Here is a 17,455-nt window from a genome sequence, read left to right on the forward strand (position 1 = left end):
AACATTTAGGAGCTGAAGTGTGAGAACCACAGCCCTCTTCCAATGTTCAGATCTTGGGTTTATCCCTTCCAAGTAGGACACTGGAAAATTTCCTTAGAGGAAAGTTACAAACTTTGGTAGGTAAAATAGTAGCTTGAAAAGATATGTCCAAGTCCTAACTCCCTGTATCTGTAAATGTGACCTTATTTGAAAGTAGGGTCTTTGCAGATGTACTAAAGGGTGATGAGATGAAGTTATCCTAAATTTCATGTGTACTCTAAATCCAGTGATGAGAAAAGACTCAGACACACGGAAAGAAGAAGGTGTCTGTGTGAAGACGGAAGCAGGGACTGTAGTTATGAAGCCTCAAGCCAGGGTTTGCCAGCAGCACCAGAAACAAGGGGAGAGAAATGGAGTGGATTCTCCCCCTGTGTCTCCAGCTCCAGGAAATAAACTCAAGGGGAAAACCACCCCTAAAGATATTTACATCAGAAATTTCCTAAGAGTCCCACTGGAGAACTCTACAGTGAAGATTACTAGTCAGTAAGCTCTGCTCAAGAACACAGAGCTTTCAACCAATTTTCCTTGCTTTACTTTTAAATAGGTTTTTAAATAGTCAGTTTAAAAAATGAGCTTTAAATAACCAGGGCTTACCACACGTTTGAGGAAATCCTCTGCTATAAAGAAAGAGACAAAGGCAAACAAGTAACTCAAGAAACTTAGAGGAAAGAGACAATGCAGGCAAAAGAAACTTTAAAAACTGACATTAATACATCTGAGTAATTAAAAAAGTTGCAACCATGAAGAAAGAGCAAGACGCTATGAGAAAAGAAGACTCAGAGGAAGAGAAGAGCAGGGAACTAACTTTGTTAGTTGTCTTAGATAAAGTTGAGAAAATTACCCCAAAAGGAGAACAAACAGCAAAGAAATAGATAAATGAGAAGAAAATTATTAGATTAATCCTGAAGGTCCTCTATCTGAATGACAGGAGTTACAGAAAAAGATGAGATAGAAGGGAGGATATTTATCAAACAAGTAATAAAAAGATGATTAGCACCAAAAGGTAGGAGTGTCTAAACTGCTGGCGTCTACTGAGTGCCAAGCACAGTGAATATAGAAAGATGCAAATAGAGACAAACCACATTGAAATTTTGCAATGCTAAGGTTAAAGTGAACCCCTGAAAGCTTGCATAAAAGGGAAAACAAATCCCTTACCAAATTAACAAACAAAAATAGGTCCTGTGGAAAGAATTGGAATCAGAATGGCTTCAGACTTCTCAATAGAAATTCTGGAAGCCAAAAAAAAACAACAAAAACAAAACATTAAGCAATGATTTCTGACCTAGAATTTTCTGCCTGGTTAATTTGTTAACCAAATGTGTGCACAGAATTAAACCAGATAACACACAAAACTACGTACAAGAAATAAATAATTTACTTCTCAAGTGCTCTTCGATAAGATTGACACAATGAAGTTAGGACAAAAAGCTCAGTGAAGTTCTAGAACTCAACCAGCCTGGAAGAAGGAGGACCTTTATAGAGAAGAAAATGAAATTCATGGATTACCTGTTGCCTTGATGTGGAAAATAATACTGAGATACCATTAGAGTCACTGGGAAAAATTTGTGATAGGAACATTGTAAATTAAACAGATGGATGGGAATTTCAGCAATTAAATCAGAAAAAAATTGTATAAGAGCAGAAGAGCAACCAGATTATACAATAGACTCAATGCTAACGTTTGCATACTCCGGAGAATTATATTAGCAGTTTAATAAAAATTAAAATATAACTCTACTAGGAGGATGGATAGAGGGAGAAAGTTTTGCTGGCCCCAAAGAGCTGTCTTTTTTAAAAACAGTAAAATGATATAATGTTTAAACTGTATGAAATAGGAAATAGCATCATATACATAATAATTAAGAAGATAAAGACTTATTCCACAAGGAATATCTAGAGATGTTGGCATTATTACCCCTGGACAGTGGCTCTATATATAGAGAGGAAACTCTGCTTTTAGTCATAAACATCTTAGTTTTGACTGGCTTAATTATGAATATGTTACTTTGGTAAAAATAAAGGGAAAAGAATTTAACTATGTTGAAATTCTTTGCAAATTATGTTATGATTTTGTGTTTGGGGAATCATTCCAATCTGGAATTATCAACGAAGTCAAATGAATGGATTGGAAAGTTACAGAATTTTCAAAAGTTAAAATCCAGGAATTTCAGCTATACTAAAAAAAAAAAATACTTTTGAAAGAATTTCAATTTCTCAGTAGAAATAAAGAAAAACACCCAGACAATCAGTTCAGTTCAGTCGCTCAGTTGTGTCCGACTCTTTGTGACCCCATGAATCACAGCACACCAGGCTTCCCTGTCCATCACCAACTCCCAGAGTTCACTCAAACTCATGTCCATCGAGTCGGTGATGCCATCCAGCCATCTCATTCTCTGTCGTCCCCTTCTGCTCCCACCCCCAATCCCTCCCAGCATCAGAGTCTTTTCCAGTGAGTCAACTCATCGCATGAGGTGGCCAAAGTATTGGAGTTTCAGCTTTAGCATCAGTCCTTCCAATGAACACCCAGGATTGATCTCCTTTAGAATGGACTGGTTGGATCTGCTTGCAGTCCAAGGGACTCTCAAGAGTCTTCTCCAGCACCACAGTTCAAAAGCAACAATTCTTCGGCGATCAGCTTTCTTCACAGTCCAACTCTCACATTCATACATGACCACGGGAAAAACCATAGCCTTGACTAGACGGACCTTGGTTGGCAAAGTAATGTCTCTGCTTTTTAATATGCTATCTAGGTTGGTCATAACTTTCCTTCCAAGGAGTAAGCGTCTTTTAATTTCATGGCTGCAATCACCATCCGCAGTGATTTTGGAGCCCCAAAATAAAACCTGACACTGTTTCCACTGTTTCTCCATCTATTTCTCATGAAGTGATGGGACCAGATGCCATGGTCTTTGTTTTCTGAATGTTGAGCTTCAAACCAACCTTTTCACTCTCCTCTTTCACTTTCTTCAAGAGGCTTTTGAGTTCCTCTTCACTTTCTGCCATAAGGGTGGTATCATCTGCATATCTGAGGTTATTGATATTTCTCCCGGCAATCTTGATTCCAGCTTGTGCTTCTTCCAGCCCAGCGTTCCTCATGATGTACTCTGCATATAAGTTAAATAAGCAGGGTGACAATATACAGCCTTGACGGACTCCTTTTCCTATTTGGAACCAGTCTGTTGTTCCATGTCCAGTTCGAACTGTTGCTTCCTGACCTGCATATAGGTTTCTCAAGAGGCAGGTCAGGTGGTCTGGTATTCCCATCTCTTTCAAAATTTTCCACAGTTTATTGTGATCCACATAGTCAAAGGCTTTGGCATAGTCAATGAAGCAGAAATAGATGTTTTTCTGTAGCTCTCTTTGCTTTTTCCATGATCCATCGGATGTTGGCAATTTGATCTCTGGTGCCCCTGCCTTTTCTAAAACCTGCTTGAACATCTGGAAGTTCATGGTTCACATATTGCTGAAGCCTGGCTTGGAGAATTTTAAGCATGACTTTACTAGCGTGTGAGATGAGTGCAATTGTGCGGTAGTTTGAGCATTCTTTGGCATTGCCTTTCTTTGGGATTGGAATGGAGACTGCCCTTTTCCAGTCCTGTGGCCACTGCTGAGTTTTCCAAATTTGCTGGCATATTGAGTGCAGCACTTTCACAGCATCATCTTTCAGGATTTGAAATAGCTCAACTGGAATTCCATCACCTCCACTAGCTTTGTTCATAGTGATGCTTTCTAAGGCCCACTTGACTTCACATTCCAAGATGTCTGGCTCTAGGTCAGTGATCACACCGTCATGATTATTTGGGTCGTGAAGATCTTTTTTGTACAGTTCTTCTGTGTATTCTTGCCACCTCTTCTTAATATCTTCTGCTTCTTTTAGGTCCATACCATTTCTGTCCTTTATCGAGCCCATCTTTGCATGAAATATTCCCTTGGTATCTCTAATTTTCTTGAAGAGATCTCTTGTCTTTCCTATTCTGTTGTTTTCCTCTGTTTCTTTGCATTGATTGCTGAGGAAGGCTTTTTTATCTCTCCTTGCTATTCTTTGGATTTCTGCATTCAGATGCTTATATCTTTCCTTTTCTCCTTTGCTTTTCACTTCTCTTCTTTTCTCAGCTATTTGTAAGGCCTCCCCAGACAGCCATTTTGCTTTGTTGCATTTCTTTTCCATGGGGATAGTCTTGATCCTTGTCTCCTGTACAATGTCACGAACCTCTGTCCATAGTTCATCAGGTACTCTGTCTATCAGATATAGTCCCTTAAATCTATTTCTCACTTCCACACTATAATCATAAGGAATTTGATTTAGGTCATACCTGAATGGTCTAGTAGTTTTCCCTACTTTCTTCAGTTTAAGTCTGAATTTCGCAATAAGGAGTTCATGATCTGAGCCACAGCCAGCTCCCGGTCTTTTTTTGCTAACTGTATAGAGCTTCTCCATCTTTGGCTGCAAAGTACTGACTAATTCAGTACTATTAGCATATACAGCTTTTTTGGATACCATACATTTATCTTCAGTTCAATTCAGTTCAGTTCAGTCGCTCAGTCGTGTCCGACTCTGCGAATCCTCACAGCTACCTTATAAGGTAGCCACAGAGAAGGAGAGTGACTTATGTATGAACACACTGTTACATGTGTTCTTAAGTAAGGTAGTTTATTTGAATATCAAGAGCACATGTTATACGTTAATATGAGGCAGTTGATTTGACTATAAGCACTGTCATTCCAGAGTTCTCACCTACCTTTTTTTTTTCTTTTGCTTACCTTTATGTTCTTGAATCACTATGGCAGATTGCTGCCATGAATTGGTGGAAGGATCTGTAGATATATACACACAGGTGGATTTACCTAGAATATTATGCTTTGGTAGGGAGTCATTTTCTTTTTACATACAACTTATGATTAGCTAACTTCATTGTTTGTATGGAAGGCATTACTTTTGCTAGCTACTAGCTTATAGTGTGGAGAAGGAAATGGCAACCCACTCCAGTGTTCTTGCCAGGAGAATCCCAGGGACGGCGGAGCCCAGTCGGCTGCCGTCTATGGGGTCGCACAGAGGCGGACACGACTGAAGCGACTTAGCAGCAGCAGCAGCAGCAGCTTATAGTGAGTGGCTTTTCAGTCATGCATTTGCACTGATTATTGACTTGGTTTTATTAATCTTTTTGCTTCATGGAGAACATTAGTCTAATAGTTGAAGGACTGTTTTCACTGATTAAATCTGAAAGATGCAGAGGAATACTGAGTTCATAATCATTTCCCAAAGATAAGTAGTTATGACACAAGAAACCTCAAACACTGCTCATTTCACCATCTTGCATTGTATCAAGAATACTTAAAAAATCCATATACCTTTCTAGCATGGAGGAAAATATCTCATGAAATTGCAGGTACTCTACTATTGTTCTGTTTTGTTTAGATGACAAATGTGACAACAGACTATTGTATTGACATCATAAGGAAATTTGAAGTTTCTGAAGAAAATAAGGCGAAAAATGTCCTTGGCATAGAAGGTAAAATAATTAATATTCTTAATTTCTCATTTCTCCATTCAGTATTGTTAAGTTACCTTCTAGCAAAATTTTTAGGAAAAGAAATCTGGAGATATCCTTGGAATTACAGATGATTCAAACAAAATCCACAACACACATATAATTTCCTACAAATCAGATGTCATGATTTTGGTGTTTCTCTTAGTTTTGCAATGACAATAGCATTTTCCACTCTAAGCAAGTCAGCTTGATGCCACTATGTTTGATATATGCCAAGAAATATTTTGACTTTTCTTAAATGCCTAATTTTTAGAAATAGTCTCAACCTAAGGAAGAATTTGGTCTTAAATAAACATGTTTATTTTAAAATGTTGGCAACTAACTTGTTTTACTTAGTTGGTAGTGGTAGAGAGGTTGTAGAAACTGAAAATTGTGTTAATGACTATCTCATTTTATAGCTGAAGAAAGTGAGGCTTAAAGAAATTAAGTAATTTGCCCACAGTTCAATACTGAGAATCTAGTTCTTAGGTTTTTACATATGAATTTGTAAGTTCCATGTATTTAAAATATATAGGAAAATGAACTGTAGCCTGCTACCCAAAAGAGAACAGGTCCTAGGCAGAACAGATAATCTTAATTAAAAAAACCACTGGCACCCCCCACTGCCCACAAGAGCATCCGGAGCCATGGTTTATCTCACCAGTTTTGATTGTTGGCCTCCTATTCCCCAAACAGGCTCAGTGTGGACAAGATGGTTTTGATACTGTATATTTACTTCCGGGGACAGAGGCTAATTAAAATGAAGAGAAATGATTTAGTGTTTATATAATTAAAAGCTATTTTAGAAAGAATGAAAGAAGATAAACTAATTTGGACCTTTCTTTACCAATAAATGAATCACTTCCTTGATGCAGGGTCTTAAGAGATGGAATTAAACTTGCTTTCTAAGCTATGGCCATAACCATGAAGATGAGCATAAAGAAATTCTCCAGAGTTTCCCAGGATATCTACTGCTGGTTTTACCACAGGATTTTTGAAGAACTGAAATGATTTACCCTAGTGAACATTTAAGTACTTGTAGGACATTTAAATATTTGTTGATGTATTAATGAATGCCTCTCCTACATAGACACTTATGTTTTTGAAAAACTGAAGAAAAACTAATAGGGTTTTCTACATAATCTTACAGCACTTTATAACTTTTATCAAATGTGCTAGCCATTAGCAGCATCTTCCCAAACCAGCTTCATAGTCAAATAATCATACCCTGATTTTAGGCTATGCCTAATTCCTGACCTTTACCTCCACTATGACACAGACAATACTGTTTTTCAAATCAGCTTAACAACCTGTCAGATTGCTGTAGATCAGTATATCACTTTGGATAAATATGGCTTTAACACTGCATCAGCCACCAGGCAGGTCACACTGCATACTCACAGCTGGAGCTCAGAAGTTACTGAATAGCTTTGCAATAAGCCCCTCACTCCCTCAATCAAAATTCTTAAAAAGTCTGTTTTTCTTTAGGTTACATTTAAACTGCTACTCCCCAAAGTCACATTGCAGTTTTTGACACTTTGACCTGGGCAATCCCTATTGCCTCAGTATTCCCTGCAAAGGTTGTCCTGAAGGTAAATAAGATAAGCACTCTGGACAAACTTTGATCTCTTTTGTACTCGTTGGAATCAGGTAAGTATAGAGGCTTTATTTACTTATTTTTAAATTTTTTTGATGTAGACCATTTTTTTTTAAGCCTTTGTTGAATTTGTTACAGTATTGTTTCTGTTTTATATTTTGTTTTTTTTGGCCTTGAGGCAAGTGGGATCTTAATTCCCCAACCAGGGATTGAACCTACACCCTCTGCGCTGGAAGGCATTCTTAACCACTGGACCGCCAGGGAAGTCCCTGGCTTTGAAGCTGTAACACTTCCCTTTCTTTTCCAAAGGCTTTACGAACTTCATGCGTAGCCCTGCTTGTGACATCTTTAACCCCCTGCATCATGAAGTGTACCAGGACATGGACCAGCCCCTGTGCAACTACTACATTGCTTCCTCCCACAACACATACCTGACCGGGGACCAGCTCCTGTCTCAGTCCAAAGTGGACATGTACGCGCGGGTGCTGCAGGAGGGCTGTCGCTGTGTGGAAGGTGCGTGCTTTGTCTGAGCGCCAATGTGTGTCAATGGATATGTCCTTTAGTCAATAAAGTCTAGTGGAAATAATGGAGACCTAAAAAAATGTACTCACACTGATCAAAACCATTTTCCCACTTATTATAAAGTGATTCTTCTTCTCTCTTTTTATAAAGAGTGAGCAGTACCTGGTCACTGCTTGTGATCTTTCTTTCTTTTTAAAAAACATTTATTTATTTGGACATGTGGGATCTTCCAGTTATAGTATGCAGAGTCCTTTTTCAGTTGTGGTGTGCAGAATCTAGTTCCCTGACCAGGGATTGAACCCAGGCCTTCTACATTGGCAGTGCAGAGTCTTAGCCACTGGACCACCAGGGCAAAGTCCCTCTGTAAAGTCATTCTTAATTCATAATCCTGTCTCCCCCTTGCAGTTCAAGCAGGGAGAGAGAGATGTACTAGCCGTTGAGAGGCACACCTTCAGGTGCTGAAAAATTGTGATGAACATGGAAGTTTTTCCTAGGAAGTTTTTTGATTATGTAATGGTAAAAATAGTTTAGAATAACTGTTTATTTTTAAGATACTTAATGATGTGTCAATCAGCCAACATTTATTAAATTTCTAGGAGGTTCCTGGGGGTGAGGACACAGATATGAGATATAGTTTCTGTCTTTAAGTAGCTCACAGTCTAATAGAAGAAGTAGACTCTAAAAACAGTAATATGGTGTGAGAATTCTACCAGTTGATGCATACGTGGTAGAAAGGGGGTACAGAGAGTGAAGGGGTGAGGTAAAATGAGATCAGTCAGTCAGGGAAAATAGATGGGTCTGCGAGAAAGGGTTTTGAGTGCTGTGATAAGGAGCTTCAGGTTTAGCTTTTGGTAATAAGGGTCCAGTGAATTGTTTTAATACCTACAGTGATATGGTCACACTTGCAGTTTAGAAAGATTGCTTGGGCAGCAGTGTAGGAAGATAATTTTTTTTAATGAAATATTTTTGTAGAGGGGTAAGAGAGGTGAAACTGGGGCAAGGAGAATGGTGGGAAAGCTATTGAAATGACTCAAAGGAAGGATTATAGAAGATTAGATTATGAAAGCTTAGACTAAGTGAGAAAGAGGCTTATATGGATATTAAAGACGTAAACTTGCAGGACCTGGCGAGAAAAGTGAAGGAAATAAGGCATGCAGGGGAGAGCTGGAAGGAGTGATGGAGCCATCACCTACTCTGGGGACTGAAAGGAAGAGCGTGGATGAGTTCAGCTTTTCTTGGGTTGGGTTTATAATAACTCTGTAATGTTTATGTAGACATTCCTATCAGTCAGTTAAATAACATTGTGTGAACTTGGGATCCAGACAATATAAAGATTCCACAATTCTGAGTTTTCTATGTGGTAGTGTACGAGATTACTTACAGAGAGCTTTATGTGTAAGTGTAGGTGAAAATGTACAAGATCACTTAGGGGACTGCAATTTCTCAAATATCTCCCTTCCCAAACCTGCATCAACAAATTCCTCCTCTATGGTTCGGCCTGAAGTTTTCACTGTTGCAATAGTCTACGACTGGACAGTGAAAGTCAAGCTGCTGTCTCTGGAAGGTTTTGTTGAGAAGAAGAAGTGTATTTATCTAGGAGACTTGGTCAGCTTTGTACGTACTCGGCTTCCTGTTTGAAACTACGGTGGGCGCCTTGGCTTTTACTGTACTGGGAAGGAACAGGGAATTCACCATGCTTTCATCCCCTTTTGTGGGCTAGGTTCTGGTTAATTGCTCTCCATACATTCTCATTTAGTTCTTACAGCACTAAGGAAGATGGAGTGATCACCTTAAGAAGAGGGGTAGGGTTGGTGACTCAAGGTCCCGTAGCTGGAAAGGTTGGAAGCTGGTATTTCAACCCAAGCTGTCTGACTGCGCCACTTTGCTTCTCCAGGAAGCCTGTGTGGTCTTTGGAGGAACAAGCATTTAATGACATGACCAGCCTAAGGTGAGGTCAAATACGGGCTATCTGCTCACATAAGGAAGGCCAGAAAATATAAAGCAAAGCACAGAGGGACGGTTGGCTTTAATAGGAGACATTTGCTTGGCATCTAAATATCTATATGTTCCTAAAGACTTTAGAACTTGATAACCTGATCTTTCGTGCTCTCATGACAATTTGTCAGCCCTGTAATTTGAAGATCTTAGCTTACACTTCAATCTTGGGTCCGGAGGCACCAATCTATAGACACCCAGCAGTGCTTTATTTACCTTGGTTCTGGATGAAGTTGTTTTTATTGTTAAGCAGCTGCAGCTAGGACTTAAGGAACCTGATTTATAGAATGTAGCAGGTGGTGGATTAAAAACTGCAGGCCCACAGATAATTTTCTGAAGCAGCTCTTGGCAAGTATAGTACTTAGAGAAGGAGAGTAATGCTTCTGGACAGTTTCTCCATGGTACTATGACCTGAAGAATCGCTCCACTTTCAAGCTTCTGTGTTAATATTGTGTTTTCCATCTCTATTAGTTCAGTTGCAGCAATATCCTTGGTCAGGGTGTATATGGTGTCTTGAGGAACACTAATCAGTCTTGTTTTTGATGAAGTGGGTTTGTCAACAAATCACATAGACAACATTTTTGTTTTTTTCTTTTTTACATGGCCTTTCATTTCTCTTGATTTTCAGCCCTAGTTGCTTAATAAATATGGATGTTCTGTCCAGGGGATTTTCACTCTCATTATGGAACTGATGTTGCATTGCCATTATAATCGGTTTACAGCTTTCCCTGTTATCTCTGGGAACGCTATCAGGGTGGAACATTTCTAAGTTCCACTGTGAAAAGCTGTCATGTTAACCTCTCAGCTGGCCTTCAGATCTGACCAACTCTTTATCAGGGTGCTTTTGGGGCCTCTATTGTGTGGTCTGATTGAAAAAATGGGCCTGGCTATTTCGTGGCTAGGAAATTGGTTAGAGGATTTCTAGTTTGCCAACATTCTCGTCACAGCACTAGCTCTTACAAGAGGTCTTCATGGACATTTGAACTCAGCTATGGATGCTAGTCGTTCACATGCCAGCACCATTTGGGAGTGTTGTTTTCATCATTTAACAGACAAGTGATAAAATAGACCTAAAAAGTGAATGTTAGGAGACCATCCTCAACTATGCAAATTCTCCTTATTATAAATGTTAGCAAAAGAACACCTTTTTTCATGTGTTAGCAAAAGAACACCACATGACTAATGTAGTTACTTATGAAGAGATATTTTTATGGGTATATGATAATCAAGTTAGTGTGGCATTGCCTACTACTTTGCGTTCTTTTTCAAAAGATAGTAACTCATTTATGAGGAACCCTGCTATGCCCTTTTTCTTCTAAGATGGGATATAAATTGGGGTATATTGTTAAGTTACATACTTTTGAAACATCTGTTTTGTTTTTTTTTATGTCTGTATTCAAAGACAAAGAATATAAAATACATGTCAAAAGATGGATGGAGCTTCTCTTCTGAGAAGATACCTTCATATATTTGACTTCATTCAGGCCCAAAGACTTCCCTGGTGGCTTAGTGGTAAAGAATCCACCTTCCCACACAGGAGATTCGGGTTTGATCCATGGGTTGGGAAGATCCCCTGAGAAATAAATGGCAACCCACTCAAATATTCTAGCCTGGGAAATCCCATGAACAGAGGAGCCTGGAGGGCTACAGACCATGGGGTGGCAAAGAGTTGGACATGACTGAGTGACTAATGCTTTCACTTTCAGGTTCTTGTTGGTATTTGAATTTGTGACCCCCTATCATAAGAAAGGGCAATGTCATGAGAGCTGGCAAGGTTATCTATGGGGGATCCTTGTTTAGGATCCAAATCCTTAATTAAGGATTTGATCCTTAATTAGGACTGAAATGAGCAAAGTGAAGGAGGACATGTCAGTTTACCTTAAATGAAAGAAGCAAAGACATGGAAGTAGGATTGTATGTGAGGAAGCTTGCCTAACTGGAAGAAGTCTGGTAGTTTGGTTGTTAGGAGAAAAAAATGTTTGACTTGTCAAATAGGAGCTAGGATATTAACTAGTCTTTTAAACAGTTAAGCCTAAAATCCTGGTGCCTTAAAACAAGTGAAGTTTGTTTTTTACGTGAAGTCCAAAATAGCTGTTCCTAATGGGGGAGTCTTTCAGGCAGTGATTTAGGGGTGCAGGCTCTTTCCCGCAGCATCTGTGCCATCTTCAGCACAACTTCCAAATCACAGCAGAAGAGGGAGCGTGAATGATTGTGTAAGGCAGGTTTTCATAGACCAGATGTGGAGGTGGTGCACATCACTTCTACCCACATTTCAGCAGCATGTCCTACTGCAAGGGAAGCTGAGAATTGTAGTCCAGCTCTGAACCAGGGCCAGAAAGAAGACAGGCTTAGCTGAATGGCAAGTCTCTAGCACCAGAGATAGGGAGGGACCTTGGGGTTAAGCAGGCAGCAGTTTCCATAGACTACTTATTAATAAATTTAACATATGTCTGTTGAATACATAATATGTACTGGATGCTACGTTATGCACTGAATAGGCTTCAAAGCAAAGTAGTGATGTGGAGAAAGCAGTGTTTGGAGAAATTAGTCTGGTTGTGGAGTGTAAAACAAGGGAAGACAAACTCTGGGTCAGGAAGGATGGTGAGGAAGCTTTTGTGTTTCTTCAGCTGAGGGCCAGTGAGTTTGTCCATATACATAACAGTATCAATAGTGTCAATAACAATAATGATTACTATGTGCCATGCAGGATTATAATCAACTTCACAGGTATTTATTTATAAATCACTCAAACTTATGACTCAAATCTTGTTCTTAGTTTTCCTTTTATGGATGGGGAAGCAATACTTTAAATTATTAAATAATTCGTCCTTGTTCACATAAATCTTCAGTTCAGTCGCTCAGTCGTGTCCAACTCTGTGACCCCATGAATCACAGCATGCCAGGCCTCCCTGTCCATCACCAATTCCCGGAGTTCACTCAAACTCATGTCCATCGAGTCAGTGATGCCATCCAGCCACAAAATCTTAGCAGGGCCTAAAGATTTGAACTTCAGAAGTCAATGCTATATTAGAACTACTATCGAATTAATAAAATGGAAATAAATCTAATGAAAACATAATGAGTTTAAGTGAACAATAATGAAAAGCCCTGGTTTTGATTTTAGAGGGTCATTGAGACTTCATAAAAGAACAGTAAATTAAATAAGAAGAAGTAAAATTAGAGAAATAATCTGATAAGAAATATCACTATCTAAAGCATACTCAGTTGGATTTAGATCACTTTCTTTTTTTTTTTTTTGAAAAACTTATTTTGTACTAGAGTATAGCTTATTAACAATGTTATGATAGTTTCAGGTTAACAGCAAAGGGATCCAGCTATACATACCCATATATCCATTCTTCCCTAAACTCCCTTCCCACCCAGGCTGCCACATAACGTTGACCAGAGTGCCCTGTGCTATACAGTAGGCCCTTATTGGTTATCCATTTTAAATACAGCAGTGTGTATATGTCCATCCCAAACTCCCTAACCATCCCTTCTCCCCATCCTCCTCCCCCCTGCCCTGGCAACCATAAGTTCATTCGCTGAGTCTCTTGGATTTAGATCAGTTTCTAATGTGCGTTCTTGGTAAATGCTAAGCTGATTGTATGACCTCCTTGTTAACTATAAGCATTCACAGTAAATCATTTCTAGTCTTTAATTCCTTATCCTGATAAATATGCCAGAGCACTCATTTTGGTCTGACATCTTTGTCATGGTCATCATAGTGTATAATCTCAAACAATAAACTTAATACTTGTCTGATATTTCCAGAAATATTGGGAAATACCAGAAACTTTGAGTTGTTGATGTGATGTTCTTTTTCTGGCAGTTGACTGTTGGGATGGCCCGGATGGAGAGCCAGTGGTGCACCACGGTTACACGCTCACTTCAAAGATCCTCTTCAGAGATGTTGTGGAGACCATCAACAAGCATGCCTTTGTGAAGAATGAGTAAGTCAAGCACAGCAGGGAATCTGGCTCAGCTGGCACACGGGAAGCTGCCTGCTGTAACTTGGCCACCAAACCACATGCTTCCTTGGAGGCTACATCTTCCTTTCTCCTGCCCCAGTTCTCTCCCTCCTTCCCAACGAAACACTGTGAACAAATAACATGGGCCCCACAACCATGCTTTCTTGTGCTCTCTTCATTCCTTACCCTGTTTTCTCTCAAGATGCTGCCTCCTTGAAGCATATTCTTCCAAAGAGTGACCTCAAAGTTTCTAAACCCAGGGTTTACAGTGTCCATAATGTTTAGAAATGCAGATTACTGTACATAATAAATAGCTTATCAGGATTGTTCAGTTCAGTTACTCGGTAGTGTCTGACTCTTTGCGACCCCATGGACTGCAGCACGCCAGGCCTCCCTGTCCATCACCAACTCCCGGAGTTCACGCAAACTCATGTCCATCGAGTCGGTGATGCCATCCAGCCATCTCATTCTCTGTCGTCCCCTTCTCCTCCCGCCCCCAATCACTCCCAGCATCAGAGTCTTTTCCAGTGAATCACCTCGTCGCATGAGGTGGCCAAAGTAAGAGAGTTTCAGCTTCAACATCAGTCCTTCCAGTGAACACCCAGGACTGATCTCCTTTAGAATGGACTGGTTGGATCTGCTTGCAGTCCAAGGGACTCTCAAGAGTCTTCTCCAACACCATAGTTCAAAAGCATCAATTCTTTGGCACTCAGCTTTCTTTATAGTCCAACTCTCACATCCATACATCAGTATTGTATGACAATACAATAAAATAATAATGTCTTGGTTTCCAGACTTGTTGGAAGTCCTATATATACTTCAGTGTCTGGAATCTTTATGTCACTTGACCCCTCCTTGGCATCGGATGATGGTGAACATTTTCTCCTTAACACTTGCTTTTGGGAGGGTCTTCTGTTAAAACACTCTCTTCTGTTGCTGCCATTGCTTCTCACTCACTTTCTTTAGCCTATGGTCTTCTAGTCCATTTTCTTACTCCTTTAATAGTCACTATTTCCGGGACTTCTCTGATGGTCCAGTGGTTAAGACTCTGCACTTCCAATGCAGGGGACACAGGTCGGATCCCTGGTTGGGGAACTAAGATACCACATGCCAAGTGGTGTAGTCACAAAACAAAGAAAAAAGTCATTATTTCCCAATGTGTCTTTGGTCTACTTCTTGGTTATTCGCAATTATATATTGAGAATGTTCTCCCTAAGTTTCAGAGATATATTGAAAAATTCTTACTACAGATTCATCTGAGTATCTCATAGGTACCTGAAAACTAACAAATTTCATTGTTATTCAGACATTTACTTAGCTATTTAATGGTGCCTACTCTAAGCCAGGCATACTGTAATTGGTGTAGGGAGACACAACATTGAACAAGGATAAAACTCCTGCCAGCACCAGGTCTCCATCCCAAACTGAACTCAGCATCTCATTCTACCAAGCTTCCTCTTGCTCTAGTTAGGAAGGTAGCACTGCTTACCAATGATTTTATAGAAATTGGGAGTTACTCTTGATTCAGCCAATCTTGTCAGTGCTACTTGCTAAATTATCTTTGGACTCCATTGCCTTCTCTTCATTTTCACTTCTTTTTGGTTCATCCACCACACTGGAGTAGTATCTTTCTCTCGGAAAATATAAGCTGATGTTGTAATTCTTCTTAAAGTCCTTCAGAGGCTCCTTGTTGTACATAGTCATGCCTTCTGTGCCGGCCTCTTCTTGCTCTTCTATGTCACCTTCTACCATCGCTCCACAGGGACTTTGACTTCTGCCATCACTGACAGTTTCCGGAGTCCCTAGTGATCCCCTTGCTTTCACAGCCTCCCTGCACCAGACACACTAACCCCCTCTCCTGTGCCCTTCTCTCTATCTGATAGTCATCCCCATTATTCCGCCCCCCTAATTTTTGCTCATCCTAGCAGACTGCTTAGGCATTGTCCCTTTGGCAAACTTACCCATACCACAATTTATTTAAATGCTCCTTTTCTCTTCCTTAGCCCTCTGAACATATTTCTGTCATATCATACAGCACTTTCTTGCAATTGTTGGTGATTTGCCTCCTTTTATGTCTTTAGGATCATGAGCTCATTGAAAATATGTGGCTATGTCTTAATCTCTAAAAAAAAAAACAAAAAACTTTTCTTTTTTGGTGGGAGAGGGAGCCCTGTTTGTGACTTGTGGGATCTCAGTTCCCTGACCAGGGAGTGAATGAGAAAGGAGGGAACATGGGGCACCACAGTGAAAGCCCAGAATCCCAACCACTAGGCCACCAGGAAACTCCCCCTTATCCATTCTGTAGTGCCTGCAATATACCAGACATTCAAGAAATGACTTCTACATTAAAAAGAGGCAAATTAAAATTAACAGTTGCATAAAGTTAATTTTACAGACCTTCATTTCAGTTCAGTTCAGTTCAGTCACTCAGTCATGTCTGACTCTCTGCGACCCCATGAATCACAGCACTCCAGGTCTCCCTGTCCATCACCAACTCCCGGAGTTCACTCAAACTCATGTCCACAGAGTCGGTGATGACATCCAGCCATCTCATTCTCTGTCGTCCCCTTCTCCTCCCGCCCCCAACCTTTCCCAGCATCAGAGTCTTTTCCAGTGAGTCAACTCATCGCATGAGGTGGCCAAATTGCAGTTTCAGCTTTAGCATCAGTCCTTCCAATGAACACCCAGGATTGATCTCTTTTAGAATGGACTGGTTGGCTCTCCTTGCAGTACAAGGGACTCTCAAGAGTCTTCTCCAACACCACAGTTCAAAAGCATCAATTCTTCGGCGATCAGCTTTCTTCACAGTCCAACTCTCACATCCATACATGACCACGGGAAAAACCATAGCCTTGACTAGACGGACCTTAGTTGGCAAAGTAATGTCTCTGCTTTTTAATATTCAATATTTCAAGGTTGGTCATAACTTTCCTTCCAAGGAGTAAGCGTCTTTTAATTTCATGGCTGCAATCACCATCCACAGTGATTTTGGAGCCCAAAAAAATAAAGTCTGACACTGTTTCCACTGTTTTTCCATCTATTTCCCATGAAGTGATGGGACCAGATGCCATGATCTTTGTTTTCTGAATGTTGAGCTTCAAGCCAACCTTTTCACTCTCCTCTTTCACTTTCATCAAGAGGTTTTTGAGTTCCTCTTCACTTTCTGCCATAAGGGTGGTGTCATCTGCATATCTGAGGTTATAGACCTTGCTGGCCTTTAAAATTTCTTTTTTTTAATTTAATTTTTTTTTATTGGAGGCTAATTATTTTACAATATTATATTGGTTGGTTTTGCCATACATTGACATGAATCTGCCCCGGGTGTATATGAGTTTCCCTTTCTGAACCCCCCTCCCACCTCCGTCCTCTCCTTATCCTCCCTCTGGGTCATCCCCACACACCAGCACCGAGCATCCCGTATCATGCATTAACCCTGAACTGGAGATTCGTTTCACATATGATAATATACATGTTTCAATGTCATTCTCCCAAATCATCCCAACCTCACCCTCTCCCTCAGAGTCCCAAAGACTGTTTTATACATCTGTGTCTCTTTTGCTGTCTCGTATACAGGGTTATCATTTCCATCTTTCAATATTCGATATATATGCGTTAGTATACTGTATTGGTGTTTTTCTTTCTGGCTTACTTCACTCTGTATAATAGGCTCCAGTTTCATCCACTTCATTAGAACTGGTTCAAATGCATTCTTTTTAATGGCTGAGTAATACTCCATTGTGTATATGTACCACAGCTTTCTTATCCATTCATATGCAGATGGACATCTAGGTTGCTTCCACGTC

General features: G+C 40.0%; 1 protein-coding gene across 2 annotated transcripts in view; it reads left to right on the plus strand.

Annotated features, from left to right (window-relative positions):
• PLCH1 (phospholipase C eta 1) overlaps positions 1-17,455 on the plus strand; it is a 249,971-nt gene that overhangs the window by 166,061 nt on the left and 66,455 nt on the right. For both annotated transcript variants that reach the window (XM_088839585.1, XM_088839584.1), the window contains 3 exons: positions 5,456-5,549; positions 7,474-7,677; positions 13,514-13,634. In XM_088839585.1, the coding sequence (XP_088695711.1) occupies positions 5,456-5,549; positions 7,474-7,677; positions 13,514-13,634 (419 nt within the window). The remainder of the gene's footprint in view (positions 1-5,455; positions 5,550-7,473; positions 7,678-13,513; positions 13,635-17,455) is intronic.

The sequence above is a fragment of the Moschus berezovskii genome, chromosome 1 (genome assembly GCF_049115385.1).
Source record: "Moschus berezovskii isolate FMDL1 chromosome 1, NW_MosBer_1.0, whole genome shotgun sequence".
Lineage (NCBI taxonomy): Eukaryota > Metazoa > Chordata > Mammalia > Artiodactyla > Moschidae > Moschus > Moschus berezovskii.